The sequence below is a fragment of the Melanerpes formicivorus genome, unplaced genomic scaffold (assembly GCF_026170545.1).
Source record: "Melanerpes formicivorus ecotype bairdi unplaced genomic scaffold, bMelFor1.0.p_v2 SCAF_8, whole genome shotgun sequence".
NCBI classification, from domain to species: Eukaryota; Metazoa; Chordata; class Aves; order Piciformes; family Picidae; genus Melanerpes; species Melanerpes formicivorus.
The window spans coordinates 15,825,532-15,849,731 of record NW_027142360.1 but is presented as its reverse complement, the minus strand read 5'-3'; the positions used below and the strand labels follow the sequence as shown (position 1 = coordinate 15,849,731).

Genomic DNA, 24,200 nt, shown 5'->3' with positions numbered 1-24,200 from the left:
GATTTGGTGGATTATGAAGTGTTTCATATAAATGCTTCATAGGAGAGGTTTATAAATCTCAGTGTAGTCAGTCCAACTGTTATCTTCACTCAGCAGCTCGTATTTCTTCAGAACAAAGCCTAAACGTGTAAGGAGAATGTGCTCGTCAGGCCCCGTATCACTGAGAGGGGAGAACAATCTTTTCCGGTCTCAGTGAGATTTTCTTTCTGTAGAGGGAAGGGGCAACACAGAACTACAGATACTCTAAACCAAGATTTTGTTCCCCTAAACAGTTAGTTGGGACCTAGGTGCCATGGGCCATCCTCTGCCTGCCATCAACTTCCTCTTCCTCAGGCTCTTCTCAGCTTATGTGAGACCTAGAAACTCACACGGGATGTAACTTGTTTTCCTCTCAACCGATGAAGCCAGATGCTGGTGGGCAGCTTTAAATAGCGCTGATCTTCTCGATCCTCTATAAAAAAAATGGAGCCAGCCCCACTGACAGCAGGCCCCTGCCTGTGAAGTGCTCGGAGCCAGCGAGACACAGTCGGCAAGGCCACTCTGCCCCATTCGCTATCTTCTAGGGTCTCCTTTACCATACCCTTAGGCAAGAAGACCCCTGGGTCAGACACCCCACTACACAACCACCACCAGCGCTGTATCTGGCGGCAGAGAGCTCTTTTGCCGGGGACAGGTAAAAGACCCTACAGGAGCACCACAGCAGGCCGCTTCACTTCAGCCACGCCGCAAGGCACCCTTCGCCCCTCCGCACGGGGTAGGTGGCCCCGACTGCCCCCAAGGCCGGTGCCTCTATTCGCATAAAGCGGGCGGGCAGGGCCGGGCCGCGGCTCCGGCGGGCGGGAGCGCGCTGAGGGGAAGAGCCGAAGCGCGTGGCGGGGAGGCGGCGCGGAGGGAGGGCAGCCTAGCTGCGGGAAGCGGGGCTCCGCGCTGGGACTGGTTCCTTCGCAGCCATTTTCTGTCCAACCAAACAGCCGATTTGCGGAGGGAGCCAACCAGGGCCGCACTGGAGGTTTGTGCCTGGCTCCGGCCAATGATTGGTAACCGGTTCCACTGCAGGCTCGAATGAAATGTCCGTCTCCCTCCCCGGGCCTCGGCGCTGCCGCCGCGCCGCCGCCGCGGGGACCAGGAAGTGGGGGGCCACAGCCCCCGGGCCCCGCCACCGGCCGCTCGCCTCTTTGTGCGACCAGAGGCGCGGGGGTAGCGCGGCCAGGGGAGCGGAGTGGGAAGGCGGGGAGGCGGCGGCCGCGCGGGCGGGGAGGGGAGGCGGCGGCTCGGGGGTTTTTAGCAGGGGTGGTGGGGCTGCTTCCTCTGCCGGTTCCCCTCTTTCGCCGTGGGGCCCGGAGCTAGGAGGTGTCCCCCGCCGCTCCGGCTCCATTTTGTGGCCTAGGTGGGGGGGTGGATAGGAGGCGGAGACGGGAGCGCGGTTGCTCGGCGGCCGTGCCCGCCGCGAGCCGGGCCGCGGCCGTTGGTGCGCGGGCAGGCGGGGAGCGCGGCACTGGGGTCACGGCGGGGCACCCGCCGCCCCACAGCCTCTCCCCGGCCCGGCCTGGTGGCCGCCACGACCCCTCAACATGAGGGCTACCGGCCGCGCTCGGTGTGCCCTGAGGCCCCTCTTCTCGGTGGCGGCATGGCGGGTGGGGGAGGCGGCTTTGTGGCAACCGCGCCTCGCCGTACGCGGCCTGAGTGGGCTCCGTTCTTTTGTTTTTGACCGTCCAGCGCCGCAGCCCTCGGAGCCCCCTCCCCTCGCCACGGGAGCGAGGGGTCGCGGCCCCGCCGCGCTGCTGGCGGTGTACCACCACGCCCACGGCCCCTCGCCGGTCCGGGAGCCGGGCAACGGCAGCCAGAGCTGTCTTCTGCCGCCCTCTCGATGGCGAAATTTACTTGAAAGCCTGGCGGTGTTTTGAAGGGAAAAGGAGAGCAGAGGCGAGTCACTGCGTTGTGGTGGGAGTACTGGGGTGACGGTGCGGGCAGTCCGACCTGGGCACGGCGGTTCGGGGCGGGAACAGCGGGCAGTGGTCTGCAGGAGGGCTCCGGCAAAAATCGCCCAGCAGTGGGCCGGTGTAGGTGTGCGGCCTCTTGTCCCCACAGGCCCGGGGGGCTGCTGCCTTCAGCACGGAAATGACAGCCATGGTGATCTAACAATAAAGTTGGTAAATAACGGAATACTGTGTCGTCTTCGATCTTGAAAAGAAGGGATCACAGTAGATAAGGTGCTTATCGAGTAGATGTGAGCTAGGTGCTAGGAAGACTTGGAGTGTATTTGTGTAAGTAAGAAGGTTTTCCCCCCATGTGCGGTCTGATGTTGCATCATTGAAGGGCATGAAATCAGGAAGTGAGATTGATCGCATGGCACAGCCGAGGAGTATCGACGCTATCTTAACCTGTAGCGCACATGTCAGACAGAGGTGAGGCTCCTAACGTTTGCAATGTCTAACTTGTGCATTCATCAAGTGTTCCTGGGCATACCTGTCTGTGCCAGTTACTACTATGTCCAGAAATTATGTAGTTGGTGATCCTGAAGTGTATTTTTGTAGATTATTCACAGTCATATTGGAAATTAATAAAAAATTGTTTTTGCAAGTACTAAGATAAACTGGTTAAAGAAACCTTCCTCAGTCCTGCTGCAATACTGCAGAAATTAAAAGCTTACCAGTTTCTTCAGAGGCTAGCCAAAAAGGCTTCTCTGTATAGAACTGTCATGTGAAAGCTGCCTTGTGCATTTGAAATGCATTTGGGAGAGCAAAATAATTGATAAACATTTCTAGGTAGTGAAGTATGTAGAAATCTGGATTTCAGCCCTTGAATGGGCACTCTTAAATGTAGTAACCTTTGCCTGTCTTGCTGATAGATGCAAGTTATTTTGAATTTTAAAAAACTTAATACAGCTTTCTCAAAGCTCAGGTGAAGTAACAGTGAAAAGCTAAATGGAAGGAGCTGCATTTTTTGGTCTGGCTTTAACTGGCTTTCAGGAATGGAGAAATGGCATAATCATTAGCATAAAGTTTCTAAACAAGCTTGGTGATTTATGTTGCTCATGTGGCCTATGGCATGAGAGGTATAACATTAAGAGGGGGATCTAATTCTCTGGGAGACAGTGGTTTAATTTGAGTCATTATTATGAGATCTGCCTGAAGTGAGTTGTGCTCTGCATTGAGTGGGTAATTTTATGTGGTCTTGGCTGCTGGCATTTATAGCTAAGAAGTTATATTTGAAAGAAGCAAAGAATATTGGATATTGCTCTTTAAACTTCAATATTTGACAATGACAGCAGTTCAGAGTTTGATAGATAAACTGTTAGTTGTGCCATTAATTACATGAAGGGAGGCAGTATAGAGAAACTGAAAAAGATTGTTCAAGATACTGTGAAGAGAAGGAATGTTAAATGCTATGAAATTTTTCAGAGTCATTTGCCAACATTTAAAGGACAGCACGGCTCTTTAGTGCTTTCACCTATAAAATTTTGCTGAGAAACTTCACTTTGCAGTGCTGAGTTTTGCAATACTACTTGAGATAATATTAGGGAATCGATGTTTTAGTGGCAGGATACTTGTGAAAGGTACAAAACATGACACTGTGTACTAAACAGCATATGTAAATAACATCAGTATGATAAAAGGAAGAGTCAGTAAATTTGATAATTTTGATGAAACTACTGGCCTGCTCTGAACTAACTTTACAGAACTCTTACCCTATAGCTTGGGAGGAGTAAGTTTCTTGGTACACCTCATGTCCTGCTGCAATGAGGGAAAAACATAACCTACGCATGCTATCACCCTTAGAAAAGGAAAAGGCAGGCTTTGTGGCTTGCTGGTTTGATAAAGAGGTACATTTATTTTTTGACAACAAAATGCTAGAAAAGCTTTCAGTCAGTGCTGCAGGAGGGAAGATGTAGTGCAGTCTGTTCAACACTATTGCCCTCTTGAACTGCCTCCATTGCTGTAGTGGATTTTTTGTTGTTCGGTTGGACTGTGGGTTTTTTGGTGTGGTGGTGGTGTTCCCTCCAATTTTCTGTTTTACTCCTAAAAAAAGAGAAGGCACGAGAATTGTTTACCCTGCTTGCTACGTATCACCAGCGCAGTCGCCCTTCATGTAAAAATACAGTCCACCCATATATGCAGCTAACCATGCTTGTGAGTGGTTAGCCAGCCTAGTGAGGAACTACCACATACTCGAGCAGAGCTGGATCCATGCAGATGGGACTTGTGACTGGTGACATCAGGAGTTGTAAGATGACCCATAAAGCTGATAATGCTGTGGTTTGTGAAAAGGGAAAATGGAAAGGTGAAAAGGCCTGGTTGGTTTCATGAAAGAAAGATTTCCCCCTCCTGGTCCAGGGGAAGCAGCCTGGTATGACTGAGATGATAACAAGCCTTAGTGACACTGTCAGGTCCTCTCAGCATCAGTCTGCTTCACCGAATGTTATTCTGCTGTGGGGGAAAACGCTGAATGTGAGAGATTTAGAGGAGCCCAAGATGGAGAGGTACAGTGCAGCATCTGTTCTAGGCATGTGCTAAGAGATTTTAACTTTGCATTTTTGTGGATGTGCTAGAATGATGTCCTGTGAATGCATTTACCAGTTGGTGTTTCTTGCTACAGGAGACACTGCTTTGCTGCCAGGTGAGAATTCAGTGGGAAATCAGATTCTCCAGAAGCCATCAAAAAATAAAAGGAAATTTAAACTGTATTTTCAATTAAAAAAGTATTTCTGTTTCTATATAGGAGCAACAAGTGATGGTGCAGAAGGCTCAAATAAAACTTTATTGCCTCTGCTGTTGTGTACTGCTTTACATATCTTGTAATAAGATGTGGTGGCAAAAATCAATCTACGACTGATGTGGTTGCTACCTAGAGCTGTAGTTACAGTTTCTGTCTTGCTTCTGTGGCAGGGACACCTGCAAGGAAAACATATCAAGTGCTTTGGTTCATGGCATATCATGTTCTGTCCATTTTGTAGGCTACCAGCTTTGGGGAGACGTGATGGATAAATACCATTGAAGTACGTAAATCACAAGAGGCCTTTGGTTTCCCTTCAAGAGACTAGCTTTGCAAATCATTGCCAGATAACTTTCCCATCAGGAAAACAAAATCCTGTGTCTTTGATCCCATTTTTGCCTTTTATACTGATCTAAGTTTTAGATCCATCTTGTCCTCAGCGCTAGTAGGTCTGGGCGTGCATTCTTTAGCTATTTAGTTGAGCCACTGGTACTGTTCTCCTCTTAAACAGAATGCAAAATTTACTTTGAGATACTGAGGTTTTATTGATTCAGTATAGCTATATTCTAGAAACAGTTTGAGTTGTGGGCAGCTGACAGGGCTTTTTTTAAGCGTCCTCCAAAAAATTTTCTACCAGATGTCAGTGTAAACCCTGTATGTGCATTCACTTGCATCTTATCACAGAATTTTCTTTGAGGTTCTTCATCTGAAATGTTTCTCTTTTAATGTATTTCTCAGGTTTATTTTTATTTGATCCATTAATTTTACATCCCTAATAATAATATTTTTCATTAGAGATTAAAGACAAAAAAGCAACTAAAACCAGCCACAAAAATACCCCCTTAACAAACAAAACCAAAACCAAACCAAGCAACAAACAAACTAAAAACCCTAAAACCAAACCAACAAAAACATTGCTAGGAAACTTTGTGCTGCTACTCTTTATTTGTATGTTTTCTTACATATCACCAAATACTTGGATTGTGTCCCCTATACTATCTCTCACTGTTCATAAAAATCAGATGTTATGGTCACTTTAGGGACTGACATGTTGTCACTTGTGATACACTTAGCTGTCAAATCTTGATTCAGTCAATATGTTCATGCATGGTGGAGCATCAGTATTTTCCTAGCACTTAAGGCAACACGCAGTACTTGTAGAGGTGTGCAGTACATGCTGCAAGACCAACTAGAGTGTTGGAAGCTGTCCTCCCTTGTACAATTCAGTAACTGTGCAGGTGTGGAAGAGCATGTCTTGCATTAATACATTGCAATGTCTGCATGCTGAAACTACCATGCAAATAGGATGTGTAATCTGCAAATAGGTGCTGTGGTTTGAAGGAAGTTGTAACAGCACCAGACGCTAAAATTGGAGGCGAGGTTCTTGCCCATCTAAACCTTTTAGGAGTAGATCTGTCAGGATTCTGTCTGTTAATGAAACTTAGCATCTTATTCCATAGAAAGAAGTAGCACTTTAATACTAAATGTGCCACTGTAACAACTGTTGTCCTTTAGTCCCCCAGCGACCACAATGACTGTAATCAGGGTGTTTCTTTGCTACATGGGATTACTGCCTTTTTAGACTAACTTGAGGGACACTGAAAGCAGTTGGTTTGTGGGATTGGGTTATGTTTGTGTGTTTAAAGGGTGGGATTAGTTAGCAACAGTGTATTTTCATTTTCTGAGTGTTTTGTTGTCCTGATCTGGCCATCAGGTATGTGTTGACTGACTTGAGCCTTGAACACCTGAAATGAAAACTCAAGTAATTAGAGTGCGACTGCGTTCATTATGAGGTGACTAGGATAGCAGTGGCCACATTTTTCAGCAGGGTCATGTTTGTGTTATCTGTTGGGCTCAAAGAAATACTAGTAGGGTGACTAGGTGGCTTATTAATTAGCATTGCTATATTCAGATATCTAGATCTAGAATTGAATTAAATTCCAAACCTGGCAAATTCTTCTATCCAGTTTTCTTGGATTGAAGCAGTATGTAGCGATGCTGCTCCTTTTCTCACTGTGAGGCCACACAAACTGTGGAAGAGACTTACAAAGCATCTGGGCAGGCTCTGTCTGTGTTGGTCTTCAAGATGTGGCTGGATAAAGCCTGGAGCAACCTGCTCAGAGTGGTCTCTGAGGAAGAGTTGGACTAGAGACTCCCCAAAGCCCCTTCCAGCCTGAATTATCCTGTGATCCCGGATTAGGACCTGGTTATGCTAAGTGTTATGCGGAAGGGTGTTACACTGTTTGTAATGCCCTGACCCAAGGTTGTCCTGGCAGCTGAATCTCTTTCTTAAAGTAATACTCACAGAAGTAATTCCAGTTGATGTTAAGCTGTCAATGCCTGCTTGCTTTATCTGAGACAGATCTGCCTTTTTCTTTTGCTGACCTTTTCCTGTCAATTTTGCTATTCACTATTTTAGTTTAATAATGTTGATAAGCTTCCAATTAAATTCACACTAATTGTGAAAGAATAGGTACTGTGTATAGATATGGAAATGTGCACACAGAAAAGAATAAAAGCAAAGGTTAATACCTCAAGGCTGCATTAGTATAATGTAGCCAAAACTACCTGCAGGTGCAGCAAAGGTTTAAAAGAGATTTTAGCGGGAACCAACTTTTGAAGGTGAGCTGGGCTAATGAAATGGGTTTCTTAATGACAGTGCTGAATCTTGGCAATAAAGGTTCTGATGGGGTAGTCTGTGGGATGAATGAGCATAAAGCATTGAAGTATCCCATAACTGCAGAAATTTGAAGAATATTGCAATCCTGGACAAAGGTAATGTTTTAGAATATACATGATCAGAATGACTTGGGGTAGAAGAGACCTCCAAAGGACATCTAGTCTAAACTCCCCTACAGTGAGCAGGGACATCCCCCACAAGATCAGGTGGCTCAGAGAAGACTGAAAAAGGAGAAAAAACATTAAGGCATTTTAAATCATACTGAGGCTGAGTGAACTTAGCGCTTAAAGTGTATGGAGACCCTAATTCTGACTTCAATTCTACTGGGGTTAAGTGAGCCAAAACTGAGAAAAAGACTACTAGAAAATCCTAACATATTTGAGGTAGGTTTTATGATATACCAGATGACAGTGTGCTAATTGCTTCAAGTTGCAGGAGAAGAGAAACAACTCTATCACGGATTATGTCAGTTTTGATGATCTTGATGAGCAGGATTGTGATATCCTTGCATTGTCATAACAGGGAGCTGAGTAAGCAAACTGCAGACCCTTTGGAAAATTGAAAAAGAAAAAAATACAAAATGCAGAAAAAGCAAATGTACATGAAACTTGACACATGGAAGGCTAATGCCTAAACTGATTCTCTTCTTTTGTGTAAGAAGTGAAACTATTTTACAAAAGCCCATCAAAAGGGACCAGAAGTGCTTTGAAGAAATAAATATGTAATATTCTATATGATGAAGTGGAAGAATTATTTTTTTCTTTCAAGCAGCTCCTGAAGCTGTGTCTACCTGTTGTAGTGTTGTTTGAATGTGAGCAGCACTTGGGTTACATGTGCATCTGTGGCTAAGCGTAGCACTGGACGTTGCCTAAAGGTTTGAAAGCAAAACCTAGCCCTGTGACCACAGGCAAAGTGCAGATTGGAGAGAGGTTAAATTGCTCATACTTCTGGGTAAGTATAAAAATAGCACAAGATTGTTTCTCTCTCTCTCTTCAGGCTAATGGTACTGTAAAGAAGTGAGCTGCATGGTGTCATTGGTAATGACCACACAGGCCTTTTAGGGCTGAGGTTGTTTTCCAAAGACACCAGGATACTTGTACCGCTGGTGTGCATCAGAGGGTGAATGGAGCTGGGTTCTGCCTCCCAAGGGTCTCTGTGTGTAGCTTGTCAGTAAGGCTGTCTGCCCTCATCAGAAATGGCTGGAGTGGGAAGATGGAAGGATGGGAATTGCTGGTCCAGAGAAGAGATTGTATGAAGTGGAGAATGGGAATGGAAGAGATGATTTTCTAGCAAGCAGGTAGATAAGCAAATACTAAAAAGAGTTGGTGTTAAATATAACCAAGAAAAGTCAGGGCAGAGGTGAATCTGGTGCTGTGCATCTAAGCATATTAAAAAATGTTATTTGTGTGCCAGTGTTGAAAGAATTTGCGTGCTCTGGGAGCATTTCCCTCCCCCTAAGTTTTGCATTGTTTCTTCTCTCCAAAAGAAGCTTTATTAAAACACATGACTACAAAAATACCGCCTTACGAGGAAGGAGGCATCTTCACCTCTTTCACCTGCAAAGAATGAGGAATGCATTAGAGGAATACATGCAATATCTCCCAAGTGGTGAGACAGCAGGCTGCTGAGAAGCCTCTGGACCACAACAGTCTTAGTTGGGAGCGGCACCATGAGACCTCTTCCGTTATTCACAAAGTAATCTAGAAAACAGTGAGACTTGCCAGCAAATAGCTGCTGCTGATCTCAGGAGTTTTGACCCATTTGGAAGGGGCTAAAGCAGTCTTCTCCCAGACTTCTCTAGCTGACGTGATTGGTGCCTCCCAGGACAACGGGCTCTAGCTGGGGAGGGAAGTGCTGGGTCTTTTGACTTCTTCCATTCTTCTAGCATTCAAATTACCTTTCAAACTGCCACCTCAATAAGACTTCTTGTTGGCCATCATGTCAGAACATTGTGAGAGCAGCACTCAAGTATGCCCAGGGAGAGTGAGTCAGGGCAAGACCAGGGAAAACAAAGGAAAACATGACTCAGAAGGCACCTAGAAATGACTAGTGCCTCAAGGAAAGTGAGGATGCCAAGCTGGCCCTGAGGTCTGGCTAGAAGTTTGTCAGTGGGTTTGACAAGAGCTGTTTGCATGGAGGGTACTGGTGAGTGAAGGATTACACTCTGTGTAATAATTGTAGGTAAACTATTCAGTGAGCAGTGGGCAAATGTAGGTTTTGAGGGCTGTTAGAAAAACAGATGCCTTGATCAGTTCTGGTCAGACTCTCATGGGAACAATACAAGGTTGCTATATCTGCTGCATGAACCAGATGTTTCAGTGCATGGCCTCTGCTTCTGGCTGAATTTTTGGGAAAGGCTCACAAAGCAGTTACACTGTTTCCACTGTCAATAAAGCTCAGTAACAAGAGAGGGGATGCTGTTCTCAAATGACAAAATATGCTTTGTATAAATTGGTCTCATAGTTCTAAGGTGATCAAAGTGCTGCTTTTCAGGAATAGCTGCACTTAATGGTGTAACAAACATACCTGACAGATTTCCTTTTGGTTGTAGATGGATGGTGATAGCTCCACGACAGATGCTTCTCAGTTAGGAATTGCTGGGGATTACATTGGTGGCAGTCACTATGTGATACAGCCTCATGATGGTAAGAAGGAAACACTACTATTTTGTTTGTTTATTTTTGTGTGTATGTGTGTATCTATACATTTCCTTCCAGTTCTTGTATGTTACTCTGTTATCACAAGCTAAACATTTACAATTGTTTGTATTGGTACTGCCTCACTATATGAAGTGTATTTTCTGCAGTCTGAAGGTGGGGGCTGGATTTTACAGTGCTAACACTGAATCCTTTGAAGTCATGACAAAAAAAAAAGTTCAAGGAGACAATGTGTATTTTGCTGTATGACAGTAGGAATGCTTGATGTTCAGCAGCTACGTGTATTTCTGCTCAGTGTGGTAAGGATGATGCTGAACAACTGTGAAGTACCCTGGTGGTCCATTTTATTTTATTAGTGATTTTTTCAGTGCTAATACACTGTGCTTTCAAAGGTCTTCATCCTTCAGTGTAAGATTTTAAACTGGCTTAATTATTGCCTGCTGTCTGCCAAATACAATTTCTGTTAACTTTTCTTTGTTTCCTTAGACACAGAGGATAGCATGAATGATCACGAAGATACAAACGGCTCAAAAGAGAGTTTTAGAGAACAAGATATATATCTTCCAATTGCAAATGTGGCAAGGATAATGAAAAATGCCATACCCCAAACAGGAAAGGTAATATGCTTGTCTGTTAAAGAAAATACAGAAATGAGTTCTCTTCCTTCCTCTGAGTGAACTTGGAAAGAGTTATTATCACAGTATCACTAAGGTTGGAAGAGACCTCAAAGATCATCGAGTCCAACCTGTCACCACAGACCTCATGACTAGACCATGGCACCAAGTGCCATGTCCAATCCCCTCTTGAATACCTCCAGGGACAGTGACTCCACCACCTTCCTGGGCAGCACATTCCAATGACAAATGACTCGGTGAAGAACTTTCTTTTCACCTCCAGCCTAAACTTCCCCTGGTGCAGCTTGAGACTGTGTCCCCTTGTTCTGGTGCTGGTTGCCTGGGAGAAGAGACCAACCCCTTCCTGGCTACAACCACCTTTCAGGTAGTTGTAGAGAGCAGTGAGGTCACCCCTGAGCCTTCTCTTCTCCAGGCTAAACAATCTCAGCTCCCTCAGCCTCTCCTCAGGAGAGGCTGAGGGAGCTGGGATTGTTTATTGCCCATTGGAATGGGCTGCCCAGGTAGGTGGTGGAGTCACCATCACTGGACATGTTTAGGAAGAGACTTGATGGGGTGCTTGGTGCCATGGTTTAGTTGATTATTAGATAGTGTTGGATGATAGGTTGGACTCTATGATCTCAAAGGTCTCTTCCAACCTGGTTTATTCTATTCTAACAATATATTTTTACAGATGTTCTGGGTTTACTGGAGAAAAGCCAAGTCCATTTTCCTTAGGTTTCTTAAAACTTTCAGTAACTGCTGTAACTAGAATATCCAAAACAGTGCTCTTCATAGGGCTTTCAAGAGCTTTCTTTTTTCTAAGATGTCCTCTGAAATTGTCATAACAGGCCAGATTTGGTGACAATCCCATATCAGTAAGAACATTTTTCAATGCAGTTCTCTCTTAAGAAATGTAATCTGCTTTTATTGAGGTGCATAAAATTTTGAATCAGTGTACCATTTTGTATGAAATAAAAATTCAGTCCTCATCTTGAAGGAAAGATAATGGTTAGTCTTCCCATCACTTGAATCTTTACCTGTCCAAATACCTAAATGATCTTAGAAGGCTGCCTTATACAATGTAGCAGATAAAGCTGGATATTGAAAGGCTTTATTTCTTACTTGTAAGAACAGGCTTTTTATCTATTCTGCTGATTGTCTGAGTGTTTGACCATCCTACCTGTTTATCTTAAACTTCTGCAGGGCTCGTATTACTTGCTGTTTCTCTATTGTATTCCAATAGAGTTCCTGCCCCAGTAACATTTCCTGTAGCTAAAGCTGATTTCTTTCTCTCTTTTTTTTCTCTTTTTTTGAGCTCGCTCTAAATAGAAGCAAACCATAATTTACTTGCATCTGCTTGTACTTTCATAGCGTTCAGGGCTTTCTGGAGATCTGGGTGTTACATTTATATCTTTGCTGTGAAAAATCTCCTCACTAGTCCATATTGTCATAAATTTTTAGTGATCAAGATGAGATTTTTCTCAAGAATTTAGCATATGGGATGTCGAGCTATCTTGGAAAAAAGGTTTTTGTGGAAAAGTACAAGGGAAGTTCTTGACTGATGAGAACTTCTGAAAATCTCACCCTGTGTGTCTGAAAATATCAGAGAAAGTAGGGAAGATTCTACATATGGGTACTGCTTTTTTTTCCTTTTTTAAATACAAACAGGTTCTTCTCATGTGAAAAATAAGGATCTTAGTTATTATAATCCTTCAGTTGGCTCCTGTCAGCTTCCTAAATAAGCATTAGTAATGCTTGCTCTTATTTATTTTAAGTCAGGTAAATTACTTTTGTCCAGCTGAAAACCATAATCAAATTTACTTACTCCATTCTTACCAGGGGCATATGTTTCTTCATTTGAATTCTCATTTGGGAAAATGTATACCAGAATAATAAAGCATTAGACAGGCTTGCTGCTAGGCATATATTGTGTCCTTGAATCTGGTCAGGATAAAAATACTTGTCACTGCTGAATTTGTGGGAATTTACTGCAGCGGAGCTGGAACTGCTGAGTCTGTTAAAAGGAAGATGCAAGTAGGCTATGACATTGTAATGGACAAGTTAAAAGAGAAGGCATGGTTAAGCAAAGTAAGCAATACTGAGATGCATCTGTATGTAAAAGCTCGTACAGAACACAGTTATGACTTGAGGAGATGCTGGCAGTTGGCTGCGCTGGGTGAAATAGTAAAACAAGCTGAAGTTGCGCTGCAGCTGTGCTTACACAGAGCAGTGATGACATCCAGTGGTTCCCTCACGTACAGGTGTTGCTTAAATGGGTATTTATCATCAGGGTTGGGGATGTTTCCGTATTGTCTGATGTATTCTTCGGCATTGTTTTGAAAATCTTCTTGCGTCTCGATTGATCATTTTATGATACCTTTTCCTTACCAGATTGCTAAGGATGCAAAGGAATGTGTGCAAGAGTGTGTAAGTGAATTCATCAGCTTTATAACGTCAGAAGCAAGTGAGAGGTGTCACCAAGAGAAAAGAAAGACCATCAATGGAGAGGATATTCTCTTTGCCATGTCAACCTTGGGGTTTGATAGCTATGTTGAACCTTTGAAGTTATACCTCCAAAAATTCAGAGAGGTTGGTATTGTTTACCAAAGTAATTTCTGATTTATTTAACCTGGTTGAGTTTATTCTTAGCCCCCTGTCATTTTAGTTGTGTAATGGATAGCTTGCATAGTATCTCACAGCTATTGTCAGGGAGTAATCTAATGTTTAAAAGCATACCAGAGGATATCAAGAGAAAAAGGAGTAAGCAAGCATTTTGATTTGACTCACTGATTCGAAGTAGTTAAAGCTTTCAACTGAATAAATTCTCTTATATACTGCTGGTAGTAAATCACTGTGCTCTTTAAGGGTGCCTATTAAGAATACTTCATTCGATCTTTGAGTTCAATCAATAAAACTGTGCTAGACTGCATCCTCTGAGGAGCTAGGCTAATGCCTGTTACTTGTCTGGGCTTCAGATCTGCAAAAGAAGATGATATTTTTCTCATGTTGGAATAAGGATTCACATGGAAGCTTATCTGCTTCAATGGTGTTTTTTAATTGGCCTTTTTGGTTTTTTGCCTATCCCTCATTTTGCTTTTGAGACATAGTACATGCTAGGTATGTGATCCAAGCAGTTTAAATTATCCCTTCTCTAGCACAAAATGACTTTCAGCAATTTAAACATTTTGAAGGAGGAGTTGTTTCTGTCTGTTTGGGCTGGGTGGTGGTGGTGGTTTGGGGTTTCTTGTACTGTTCCTCCCTCCCACCTCCTGTCTGGAGACCAAAGAGAATTAGGCTTGGTTGCTTCTTTGTTTTGGTGCTCATTTACCTCAGAATACCAGATTTAACCAAACAAATCAAAAGTGTTTTCATCCAGTGACCTTTTTTCCTCATATTCCTGAATGAAAATGTCGTTCAAGATGGGAATCATCCCGGGAGGGGGGGAAGGAAGAATAAGAAAAAAAAACATATTTAAAAAAAAAAAGGCTATGTCTGTTGGTATGGCCACTTGGCTTTACTGGCATGAGTGAAGCAGGGATATCTAAATTGGCAGTGCTGTAGATACTTTTCAGATATTCTTTGTGTTCTGTAAGCTGAAGTTTTTAATTAATGGGGTCAGACAAGCTAATGATACGTAATTCAATAGCCCTTGAAGCTTCTCCTTCCCAGAAGGCCCATTTGCTGTGATGACTGAGTAACAGGAGGTGTAATCTAAAAGCTGAAGTACTGCTATGTGCTGTCTTTTTCCAGTTCTGTGCAGCAGTTGCACATGCTGTCAGAGTGCTATATGTGCTTTAATAAAATATGCAAGTAGTTCTTAACCAGTTTCAGTGTTTCTGGAGAAGCCTGAAGTGGTTCTATGCTACTTTCATTCTGAAGTGAGCCTTTCTGCAGATATATGCTGTGGGGTAGGGTTTTAACTGGATGGATTGGATGGTTTTGTTCATTAATTTTAAACCTCCATTCCAGCTAGTTTTCAGAATAGCATGTATAATGAAATATTTCTGGTTTGTAGCTTAGTATTCGCTTAGTGATAGCATAGAGCATCAAACTTGGTACTTGTAAAACTGCATGCAGATGACTGGGAGCCTTGGCTTTCTGTGCTGATATCCTTTCTGGCTGTAGTCCTTGATGTAGGAAGAGAAATCCAGTATCTTGGTTTCAAATATCAGCTCTTAGCTTTATTGTGATGGCACTGGTGTGTGTGGCTGGTAAGAAATGTTGCACATTCTCAGTAGTTCTGAGGTTCTGCGATTTCTTGTAAATGCTTTTAAATGCTCCTTTTGGATTACTGCAGAACTTTTACTTTCTGCAGAACATGAAAACCTTTCTTAGAACTACACAATCCTACTTAGCAGGCTTGTTTCTGAGGAGTGTGGCTAAGATGAAAAACAGCCTTCATATATTCTTGTCCTCTGCATTTTCTTAAATCCCATGGAGGTCTTGGATTTCAGACTCCAGCTGTTGCACTGTGACTCTTCTGCAAGTCTTGAAACAATCTGAAGTCAGCACAAATTCTTCCTTCTTAACACAAATTCTTCCTTTTTCTTTCTCTCTCTCCAGGCAATGAAAGGAGAAAAGGGAATTGGCGGCACAGTTACAACTGGAGACAGTCTAAGTGAGGAGCTCACAGAGGAAGCATTTAGTAAGTAATACTTTTAATTTTATTATATGGTTACTATGTCTTTTCCAAACCTAGCACTTCCTTTAGACATCAAACTTCATACTTGAGGAATACATCCTGGACTGCTCATGTTACATCTATGGTCCATAGAGATTTTCATTTGAGATGTCTGGAAAATAACCTGTGCTCAGAAAAACTCCCAGTCAGTAGATTTATGGCCAGAGTGAAGTAATATAAATTACAACAATCTAGTGAGAACTGAAGGCAACCATGGAAGATTTTTAAATGCATACATTAGTGCCAGTATTTTTCTCTACATTTAAACACAGATTGTAATGAAATGGGCAAACTTTACTCTTTTTCTTTTTTCCCCCTACCCCCCAGTAGCTCTAGCCACTGGGGCTATGTCTAGGCCACATTTGTTCTCCTTTCAAGACAGTTGAGGAAACAGTAAAATAAACTCAACTTGAGGAGCTTGTCTTTGAGAAATGAGCCAGAGGAGGATGTCGTCATCTTATAATTCAAAAATACTTTAGTATTTCTTAGCTTGAAAAGAATGCACAGTCTGGCAGCTGAGAGGTGCAAGGCAAGGAGCATCATGTGCCTTCACTCTAGTTTTTCCTTCCATTTACTGTTAATTAAAGCCTGACAATTGTTGGGACTTCATGTTGGTTTTGTTGATGTTGCATTCTTGCCATTTAAATGTTACAGGCTGGTAATCTTCAAGCTGATACAAGAAGAATTAGGAAGTGCAGCTCTAGTCATACCTGGGGATGAGATTGGGTTTTTCAAGTCTCTGATAAATCTTCTATTTAAAATCACTGGTAGACTACAGAACTAGTGAAAATTCAGAGCCTAAGGACTGAAATTACCTATTCAGGGTCTGAAACACACCTTGATCCCAGTATACTGACTTTGGCTATGCAAAACAGTACAGATTTTCAGGTCTCTTCCAGCCTGGCAGATAAGATCATAAAACTGGCTGGAAATTAAGAATGTAAGCCTGAATATTTGCAGGGAACTTAAAGAAATACTATATTAATTTTATAATTAAAGACTAAGCAATACAAATAGGAAACTCTTAAGCCATACTCACTCAGATGCAATAATTCTGTTGGTTCAGAAGTAGTAAGAAACAACTATAGGCCCAACTTACTTACCTTGTGTATGTTGCTGATGGTTTCCAGATTGTAGTTGTTGGGAGCCTGTCCATCTTAGAACCTTGTCAAATCCATATATAGAAATTGTTTTAAAAGCTAAATTGTGTATGTATTCTGATTTACACTTCAAACATGTGAACTGCAACTCAAACAACCCCATGTATCAGTATAGATTGGGGACTGACCTGTTGGAGAGCAGCGAAAGGGAAAAGGACCTGGGGGTCCTAGTGGATGGAAGGTTGACCACGAGCCAGGAATGTGCTCTTGTAGCCAAGAAGGCCAGTGCTATTCTGGGGTGTGTGAGAAGGGCTGTGGTTAACAGGTCAAGAGAGATTCTCCTCCTGCTCTACTCTGCCCTGGTGAGGCTGCATCTCGAATATTGCATCCTGTTCTGGGCCCCTCGGTTCAGGAAGGACCTCAAGGAACTGCTTGAAAGAGTCTAGCACAGAGCCACAAAAGTTAAGGGAGTGGAACATCTCCCTTACGAGGAGAGGCTGGAGCTGGAACTGTTTAGTTTGGAAAGGAAGAGACTGAGAGGTGACTTCATTAATGTTTATAAATCTGTAAAGGGTGAGTGTCAAGAGGATGGAGTCAGGCTCTTCTCAGTGATGCCCAATGACAGGAGAAGGGGCAATGGGTGGAAGTTGAGGCATAGGAAGTTCCATGGGAACATAAGTTTAAGTTTTTTCACTGTGAGGGTAACAGAACACTGGAACAGGCTGCCCAGGGGGGTTGTGGAGTCTTCTTCTCTGGAGATACTCAAAACCCACCTGGATGCATTCCTGTGTGATCTGGTATAGGTGATCCTACTCTGGCAGGAGAGTTGAACTGGATGATCTTTTGAGGTCCCTTCCAACCCCTAACATTCTGTGATTCTGTGAAATGTTGAGGGAGAGTATATAGTTGGAAACTTCTGATTGTGTCTGTGTTCAGTATCTTCACCAAAAATTTATACTCTGGATGCTCATGCTCTAAGCCTCAGTACAATGCTCACCAGAAAACTGAAACCAAAAAGAAGGAATCCCCTTACATCTGTCGATCCTCTCTCCCTTTCCCAGAATTCATGGCATCATAGATTAGTTTGGGTTGGAAGAGACATTAAAGATCATCTAGTTCGAATTCATCTGCTGTGGGCAGGGATACCTTCCACTAGATCAGATCACTCAAAATGCTGTCCAACCTGGCTATTAACACTTCCAGGGAGGGGGCATCTACACATCTACAGCTTCTCTGGGTGACCTGTTCCAGTGCTTCACCACCCTGACAGTGAACTCCCACACTTGTAATCTAAATCTCCCCTCTTCCAGTTTAAAGCCATTACCCCTTGCAATATTTTATGTATGTTCCCTGTTGAACAACAGAAAGGTGAAGATATGCTTCTAGTCACTTGTTCACGTATCTCTGGCCTGGGAGCCTCCTGGGGCTCTATGAAACAGGCCTTAATTTGATGCAATTTGAAAAGAGCACCTTTGGAATTGAATGTCAAGTCTAAGCAGGATGCAAAGGAGATGTTGCAGTAGTAGGAGAAAAGAAAAAAGAATTTCTGTAAAAGTAATTGTGTCAAGTGCTGCAGGTATTTCTCTCCACAGGGGCGCAGCTAAAGATCTGTTCAGAATGCAGGAGTAACAGTGGTAGCTGTGCTACTGTGGCACAACCCTTAGCTCTTTGTCTTAGCCCCTGAAAGGAAGCTGGAGCCAGGTGCCTGCTGGTCTCTTCTCCCTAGTAATAAATTATAGGATCCTGAGATGAAAGGGCCTCAGATTGCACTAGGGGAGGTTTAGATTGGATATTAGAAGAAATTTCTTTACTGAGAAGGTTTTCAAACCCTGGAATAGGCTCCCCAGGGAGGAGAGACAGAGATGTGGTGCTGAGGGACATAGTTTAGCACCAGACTTTGGCTAAGTTAGATATGGTTGGACTTGATCTTAAAGATCTTTTCCAACCAAAATAATTCTATGATTCTAATGCCAGAGTTGGGCCAAAAGCTTGGCATTAAAACTGTGTTGCATGCAAAACATGTACACCAAAGAGCAGTAAAATTTTGCATCTGTCAGAGCCACTTCTCACTATGATGTTAATGCATCTTGTAACTTGCAGCTCAAGTATTTGAAAATTAGTACAATGAGGGTAGGATAAAATACCCACCAACCCAAGCAAGAACCCAATTTAAACCCCCCCAAGCATCAGCTTTCAAATGAAATTTCTAAAGATTAGACTGTATTTTCAGATTTCTTTTTCCTGTGTCTTATTTATTTGCACATAGTAACAGCCATGCTTCAGAAAGAAAAAAGCCCTCTTGTTTGTCCCCTAGAGGGGAATGTTATGCTGCAGTGACTTGCCTTCCAACTTTAGAGCTTTGCTGCTTTGCGTCCAAGGAACAGTCGTAATGTGCACGCTCTGAAGGCGTCGTAGAGCTCAACATACAGATGTTTGTGAAGGTTTATCTTTAGAGCATCACTCCCTGTGTTTTCTTTCTACATCTCAGAGTAATTTTACTGCTCTATGAAATGTGGAGCTCTTGTGCACATCCTGAAAGGCAGGCTGAAGTCAGCTGGTGTGATGTCAGGCTGTGGCAGTGCCAGTTTATTTCGGTCGTTGCCTATCTCTGCTGCCTTCCATGGAGCTCTGACCTGACAGAGTCACTGATGGATTCTGTTTTAATAAGAAATGCAGGAGTTTCATTGAGTTCCTCATGCACACATATGCTCACATGCTGATTTTAACATCTGAACAAAACTAACAATTTTCCAGGCTTCTTGGGGTATTGAATGGTGGAGATTGCTTCTTCAGTGGTCAGGATTGCAAACTCCAGTTGCATATGTTCTGCTTCAGATATATCCAGGGGAACAAGGTGCAGTCTTACTTTTAGATTCTGACACAAAGTGAAGTTTACTCTTCTTTCTTAGTAACAGGAATACCTGTTTAACATTCCTGTTACCTGTTTAACATTCAATAACATGTCTGTACCAATTGTAGGATGGTAGCTGTCAGGAGAGGAATGGCTCTATAGTCCTGGAGTAAGGTTATTTAATAGAGACAGACACATCATGTTGAGGAATGGCTTGAATTGCAGGGACATGGTTCTATGGAACAGCTGCTTGAACAGAGTGTGTAGGGCAGACTCCATCTTGTTGTTTACTGCTCACAGCTTAGCTGGTGTGCTGATGCAGCAAGGCCACCACAGCTTTGTGACTGTGCTTGCAGATAACACCATGTGAAATAGTTACTTGTAAGAGCAGTATGTGAAACAAAGTATATGTGAAACAAAGAACTACTGAGAAAGGAGGTTGTGGAGTGGCACGTAGGTCTAACCGCAGGGAGGCTGGATATTATAATGTAAGCCTGTATTAATAGCCAATGGAATAGTGACATTTGTGCATATTTAGCTGAGATGCTTTATAAGCCGTGTTTTCGAACAATAAAACTGAAGCTTGGTTACCAATCATATTGATTGTTTGTTCAATGCTTCCCACACAGCGGGAACATCAAACAAAGATCTCTGTGTTCTGCAGTTCCTGTCTAACTTTCTTAAAATGCTCTTTCTTCCAGCTAACCAGTTGCCAGCAGGCTTAATAACTACAGATGGCCAACAGCAGAATGTTATGGTCTACACAACGTCATATCAACAGGTACTGTACCCCATGCCCTGCTCACCATTCTGGTGCTAAAATCCAAATGCTAATTCAGATGCCTTGTTCTGAAAGATGAGAATTAATTTTATGTAGTCCTTTGGTGGTGGCTGGCATGACATGTCAACATTGTGACAATTCAAGAGGTGAGGAGAAAGTTCTTCACAGAGAGAGCCGTTAGCCATTGGAATGGGCTGCCCAGGGAGGTGATGGAGTCACCGTCCCTGGAGGTGTTCAAGAGGGGATTGGATGTGGCACTTGGTGCCGTGGATTAGTAGTCGTGAGCTCTTGGGTGACGGGTTGGACTTGATGATCTTTGAGGTCTTTTCCAACCACATTGATTCTATGATAAGAGGGCGATGCAGTCTTGGAAAAGGTGTATTTGAATGTAAGCTTGTGTATTTTCTTTCTCTAGATCTCTGGTGTTCAACAAATTCAGTTCTCATGATTTGAAGATAACTTCGTATCTGGGAACACAAGACGGAAAAGCTGTGCGACTCTAACGAAGAGGCAGTTTTAATGACTGGTGAAGAGATTTATCTCTTTGTATATTAAATAGCTGTAATGTAGCTACCAGAAGCTTGACTAATTGAGGTGTGAGTTCTGACTCAAATCTTTTTTCCATGATGATTTTAAGGAGAAAAAAAAAATTGGATTTTAAAGGTATTAAAATATTTTTGTTTTGTACAAGAGTTTGTTGCTCTGTATAACTCCTGTATGCATTGTATATTGCAATTTATTACTGTCAGAGATTTGTAGACAGTTTCTTATTTTCATATTGAATCATGTTACTTTTGTAATTCAGGTAAACAGCTGGGTTAATTCATGTTTACCCTTTGAATAAACTTGTGAGGGGTAAAGTTCATTTTCGAATGCAAGTTGCCTTTATTATTATAAAGATTGAGTTGGTCTTGGTTATGTAACGCTTGTCTTGCATGACAACCTCAACTAACCTTACGTGTCAACATATTTATTGGAACTTTGAAAGGGAGCAGGCCAGATGAATTGCTACAACTGCAGTTTTTTAACCTAACTTCCGAATTAAAAGTTAATCGAAACCAGCCAATGCTCTGCTACACTCGGAGACTTGGAGCTTACCAACAGTGTTGATGAAACACTTGACTGTGTGGGATGCAGGTACATTTTTTTAAATAGGGTTGGTTTTTTTTTTTCAGTTGCATTAACTCTATCCTCAGACTGACTTTGATATATTTAAGGTAGTTGTTGTGCCTCTGAAATAGCTCTTCCCTTTTTATGTATGGTTTTTAGAATCCAAAACTTAGAAAATAAAGGGTAGTGAGGGTGGGGAGTGGGATTTTATAGCCCTCTGGTAAAAGATCTCATTTTAACTTTTTACTGCAATGTTTTGAGGTTTCTTGTGAGACTGTGGGGACTCAAAGCGTGTTAGCAACTTCGGTGTGCGTGCCTGTGTGAGTGAGTGAACAACTGATACAAATCTGAAATGGAAGGCAGACTTCTGTTTGGCTGTCCTTCCTGGTTTTGCAATAAACTCTACCTAGGTAATGTAGTTCTGTATGTTTAGTGACCTGTTCTTAGTAATGTTGCTGTTTCTTTTCGTGAGCGGGTGGGTGATTCTGTTCGATGCGATGTCTTAGCCTGTGGGGATTGGGATGGTGGCTTTAGTAATCTCTCTTATTCAGATGAAATTTGGGGACCTTTGATATTTTTACTGTTTTGCAGTAGACTGAAATGTAATATAATAATAATTATCTTACCACATACCTGTCATTAATTTAAGCAAACCACACCTGGAATCTGTTGCCATAATAATTTCTTGATGGTTTTGTCTTCTTATTGTCTTTTTCTTAAAAAAAAAAAAAAAAAAAAAGAAAAATAAATAAGTTTGATACTGAGGAAATTACTTAAACTAAGATATCCCAGTAGCCTGAAATAACCAACAAAAATTTCATGTATGTGCAGATTGGAACAGTGTTTCTTACAAATCAGCATCTTGCTGGCAGATCCTCTGGAGACAATCCAGTGTATTCTGTGGTGATCTGGATGGGTGTTCTGGGCCTTGTGGCAGTCTGTTATTCATCAGCAGCTCTGACTGAACAAATGGTTTTTCATTAAATGTAAAAATGCATAACACAATCCCTACATGAGCCCCTTCTGTTTGTATTCCATTTATTTCAGGCCATTGTACCCTATTCTTGATGTTCCCAGATTTGCAATGGAAAAAGGTGTGATCTCGGTTAAGGAGAAGCTAGGAGAGATTTGGCAGTTGGATGTGCAGAAAGGGGACTGAGGTCATCTGTCACATACAGTTTTTAGTTGCCTTCTCTTCTGTGAGTTTAGGTTAAAAGTGTTTTGACTTTGTGGTTTCCACACTGTCATGTAAGCAAAATTGCTGATACTGCTTTGTTTTTATTTTTCTCTATTTCTTTCCTCTCCCTCTCGCCTCCCAATGCCCAGGAACAAAACTACAACTAACTTGCTCATTCGCTTCCTGAAAATGCAGGTGTAGAAGTAACAGTACAGCACTTGGATCTCTCTGAAAACATTCACTTAATAAAGTTTGCAGGGTACTGTAGTGCTGGTAAAACAAATGCAGTATGAGGAAATAGTTGTCTAATTTATATTAGTAGTAGGCCAACCACTGTGGAGTCTTTTTTTTCCCCATTTAACAACTGATACATGTTGTGACTTTTCTGTTTGTAAGTAGCTTAGACCCAAACCAAAAGTGAGCATTCCTGCTGTATTCCATCTGCTTCTACAAAACTGCTGCCTGGTTCTCTCAGTGTTTTGTTTGAATGGAGCCACACGTTGACCTTGAGCTGAAGACATTTGTGGCAGCCTATGCTAAAACTTGGAGAAAGGCTGCTTGAAACAAGATTGGTCTTCAGAGATCTTTTTCCAAGCACAGTGTCCATGACACAAGTGAATTTGACTACATTAATTCTTAACATTAATTTGTGTCTTGTTCCTTCTGATCTTTCTTTATAGAGTGCTAGTGATATCTTTGAGAGCACAAAAACACTCACCTCGAGCCAAAATGCAGTTGTGAGAAAAGTGAATTTAGATGGTGTTCTTTTCCATCTCAGTTTCATTGCAGGCTTAATGGGAGCTGAGGCTCTGCCTTTACCAGTCTTGCTGATGTATGTATTCATCTTTACTATTTTGTTTGTTCCTCTGTTCTGATTTTTACTGAACAGAGAAATATGTGGCTGGATGGTATAGCCAAAACACAGAGGGAGTCTTGGCATGAGGCAGTACATCCTAAATGTCTACTGACCCATGCTTATCTGCTTTCATCTAAAACTCAGTGTGAAGTAGGGGGGCTCTACTTTAAATAGCTATCTTCCTTGAACTGCATGCTGGATACACTATGAAACATGTCAGATTAGTAGATGGTCCCTATTGCACTTTCAAGATGATGCTGGTTAACACTTTGCAAGCTCATACAGGGCATTTCTCTCTTGCCTTTGGTAAGACAGGAAGCATATGTGCAACTACAGACACCCAGGAGATTCCTCAAAGCAATATAAAGAGCAAAGGGCAGAGACAAGGGTTACTAAATTCTCCAGCATCTTGCTGTCACAGTAAGAGCTGGCAGCAGCAGCCTTGCTTATAGCTGTAGCATTATTTTTAAGAGCTTTGTATATGATTCATGTTCTACTTAGGTCACAGAGACTCACTGCTTTAGTTACATTTACAGTGATAAGACAATTTGTTTTCAAGTCACTGCCTTCCCAAATGGTGCAGGCTACAATTCTTTTTCAGTTTTGATTTTTACTGAAGAAAGTTTTTCACTTAACTGTGAAGTGTATAGATGGAAAAAGCTCTCTGTATACATTCTAAGGCAAATAATACTGATGGGAAATTATATTTTGTGTAGGGCCCATGAAGTCCTATAGGAAGAAGTTAAATACTGATACTGTGGGCAATGGTTATTCTTACAGTCCCCTTGCAAATCAGTTTGGTGAAAAAAGGAGTGATGGAAGGATGCCTTTTGGCACTGGTACGTAAGATGTACCTATTTGAAAACAGGGACCGGTTTTTCCTCTCTGAAAATAAAAAGATATTGTTCTGGTATAATCCTGTGCGCTTCCACCCTCTAAAAGGCTGGGAAAGTTATCCTTAAGCAGCTGAATATTGATCT

The 24,200-nt window shown here is 42.4% G+C and overlaps 1 protein-coding gene across 4 annotated transcripts; it reads left to right on the top strand.

Moving 5' to 3' along the window:
- Window positions 1-892: 892 nt before the first annotated feature.
- Window positions 893-20,942, top strand: NFYB (nuclear transcription factor Y subunit beta). 4 transcript variants are annotated; one of them, XM_068142284.1, is made up of 7 exons: window positions 893-1,009; window positions 9,945-10,038; window positions 10,537-10,667; window positions 13,056-13,253; window positions 15,228-15,309; window positions 19,998-20,077; window positions 20,493-20,942. In XM_068142284.1, the coding sequence occupies exons 2-7, from the start codon at window positions 9,945-9,947 to the stop codon at window positions 20,523-20,525; spliced, it is 618 nt and encodes a 205-aa protein (XP_067998385.1). In that variant the 5' UTR covers window positions 893-1,009; the 3' UTR covers window positions 20,526-20,942. The 4 variants fall into 4 exon arrangements, with proteins under 4 accessions (XP_067998385.1, XP_067998383.1, XP_067998384.1 ...); XM_068142282.1 differs by having other exon boundaries at window positions 958-1,037; XM_068142283.1 differs by lacking the exon at window positions 893-1,009 and adding an exon at window positions 1,318-2,405.
- The last annotated feature ends 3,258 nt before the right edge of the window (window positions 20,943-24,200 follow it).

What these genes read in the sequence shown, in the direction of transcription:
- NFYB (XM_068142284.1), top strand. Translation starts at nt 9,945, where the DNA reads ATGGATGGTGATAGCTCCACGACAGATGCTTCTCAGTTAGGAATTGCT. An exon ending in TGTGATACAGCCTCATGATG is followed by an intron (nt 10,039 to 10,536) that starts GTAAGAAGGAAA and finishes TTGTTTCCTTAG; the next exon opens with ACACAGAGGATAGCATGAAT. An exon ending in GCTCACAGAGGAAGCATTTA is followed by an intron (nt 15,310 to 19,997) that starts GTAAGTAATACT and finishes TCTTTCTTCCAG; the next exon opens with CTAACCAGTTGCCAGCAGGC.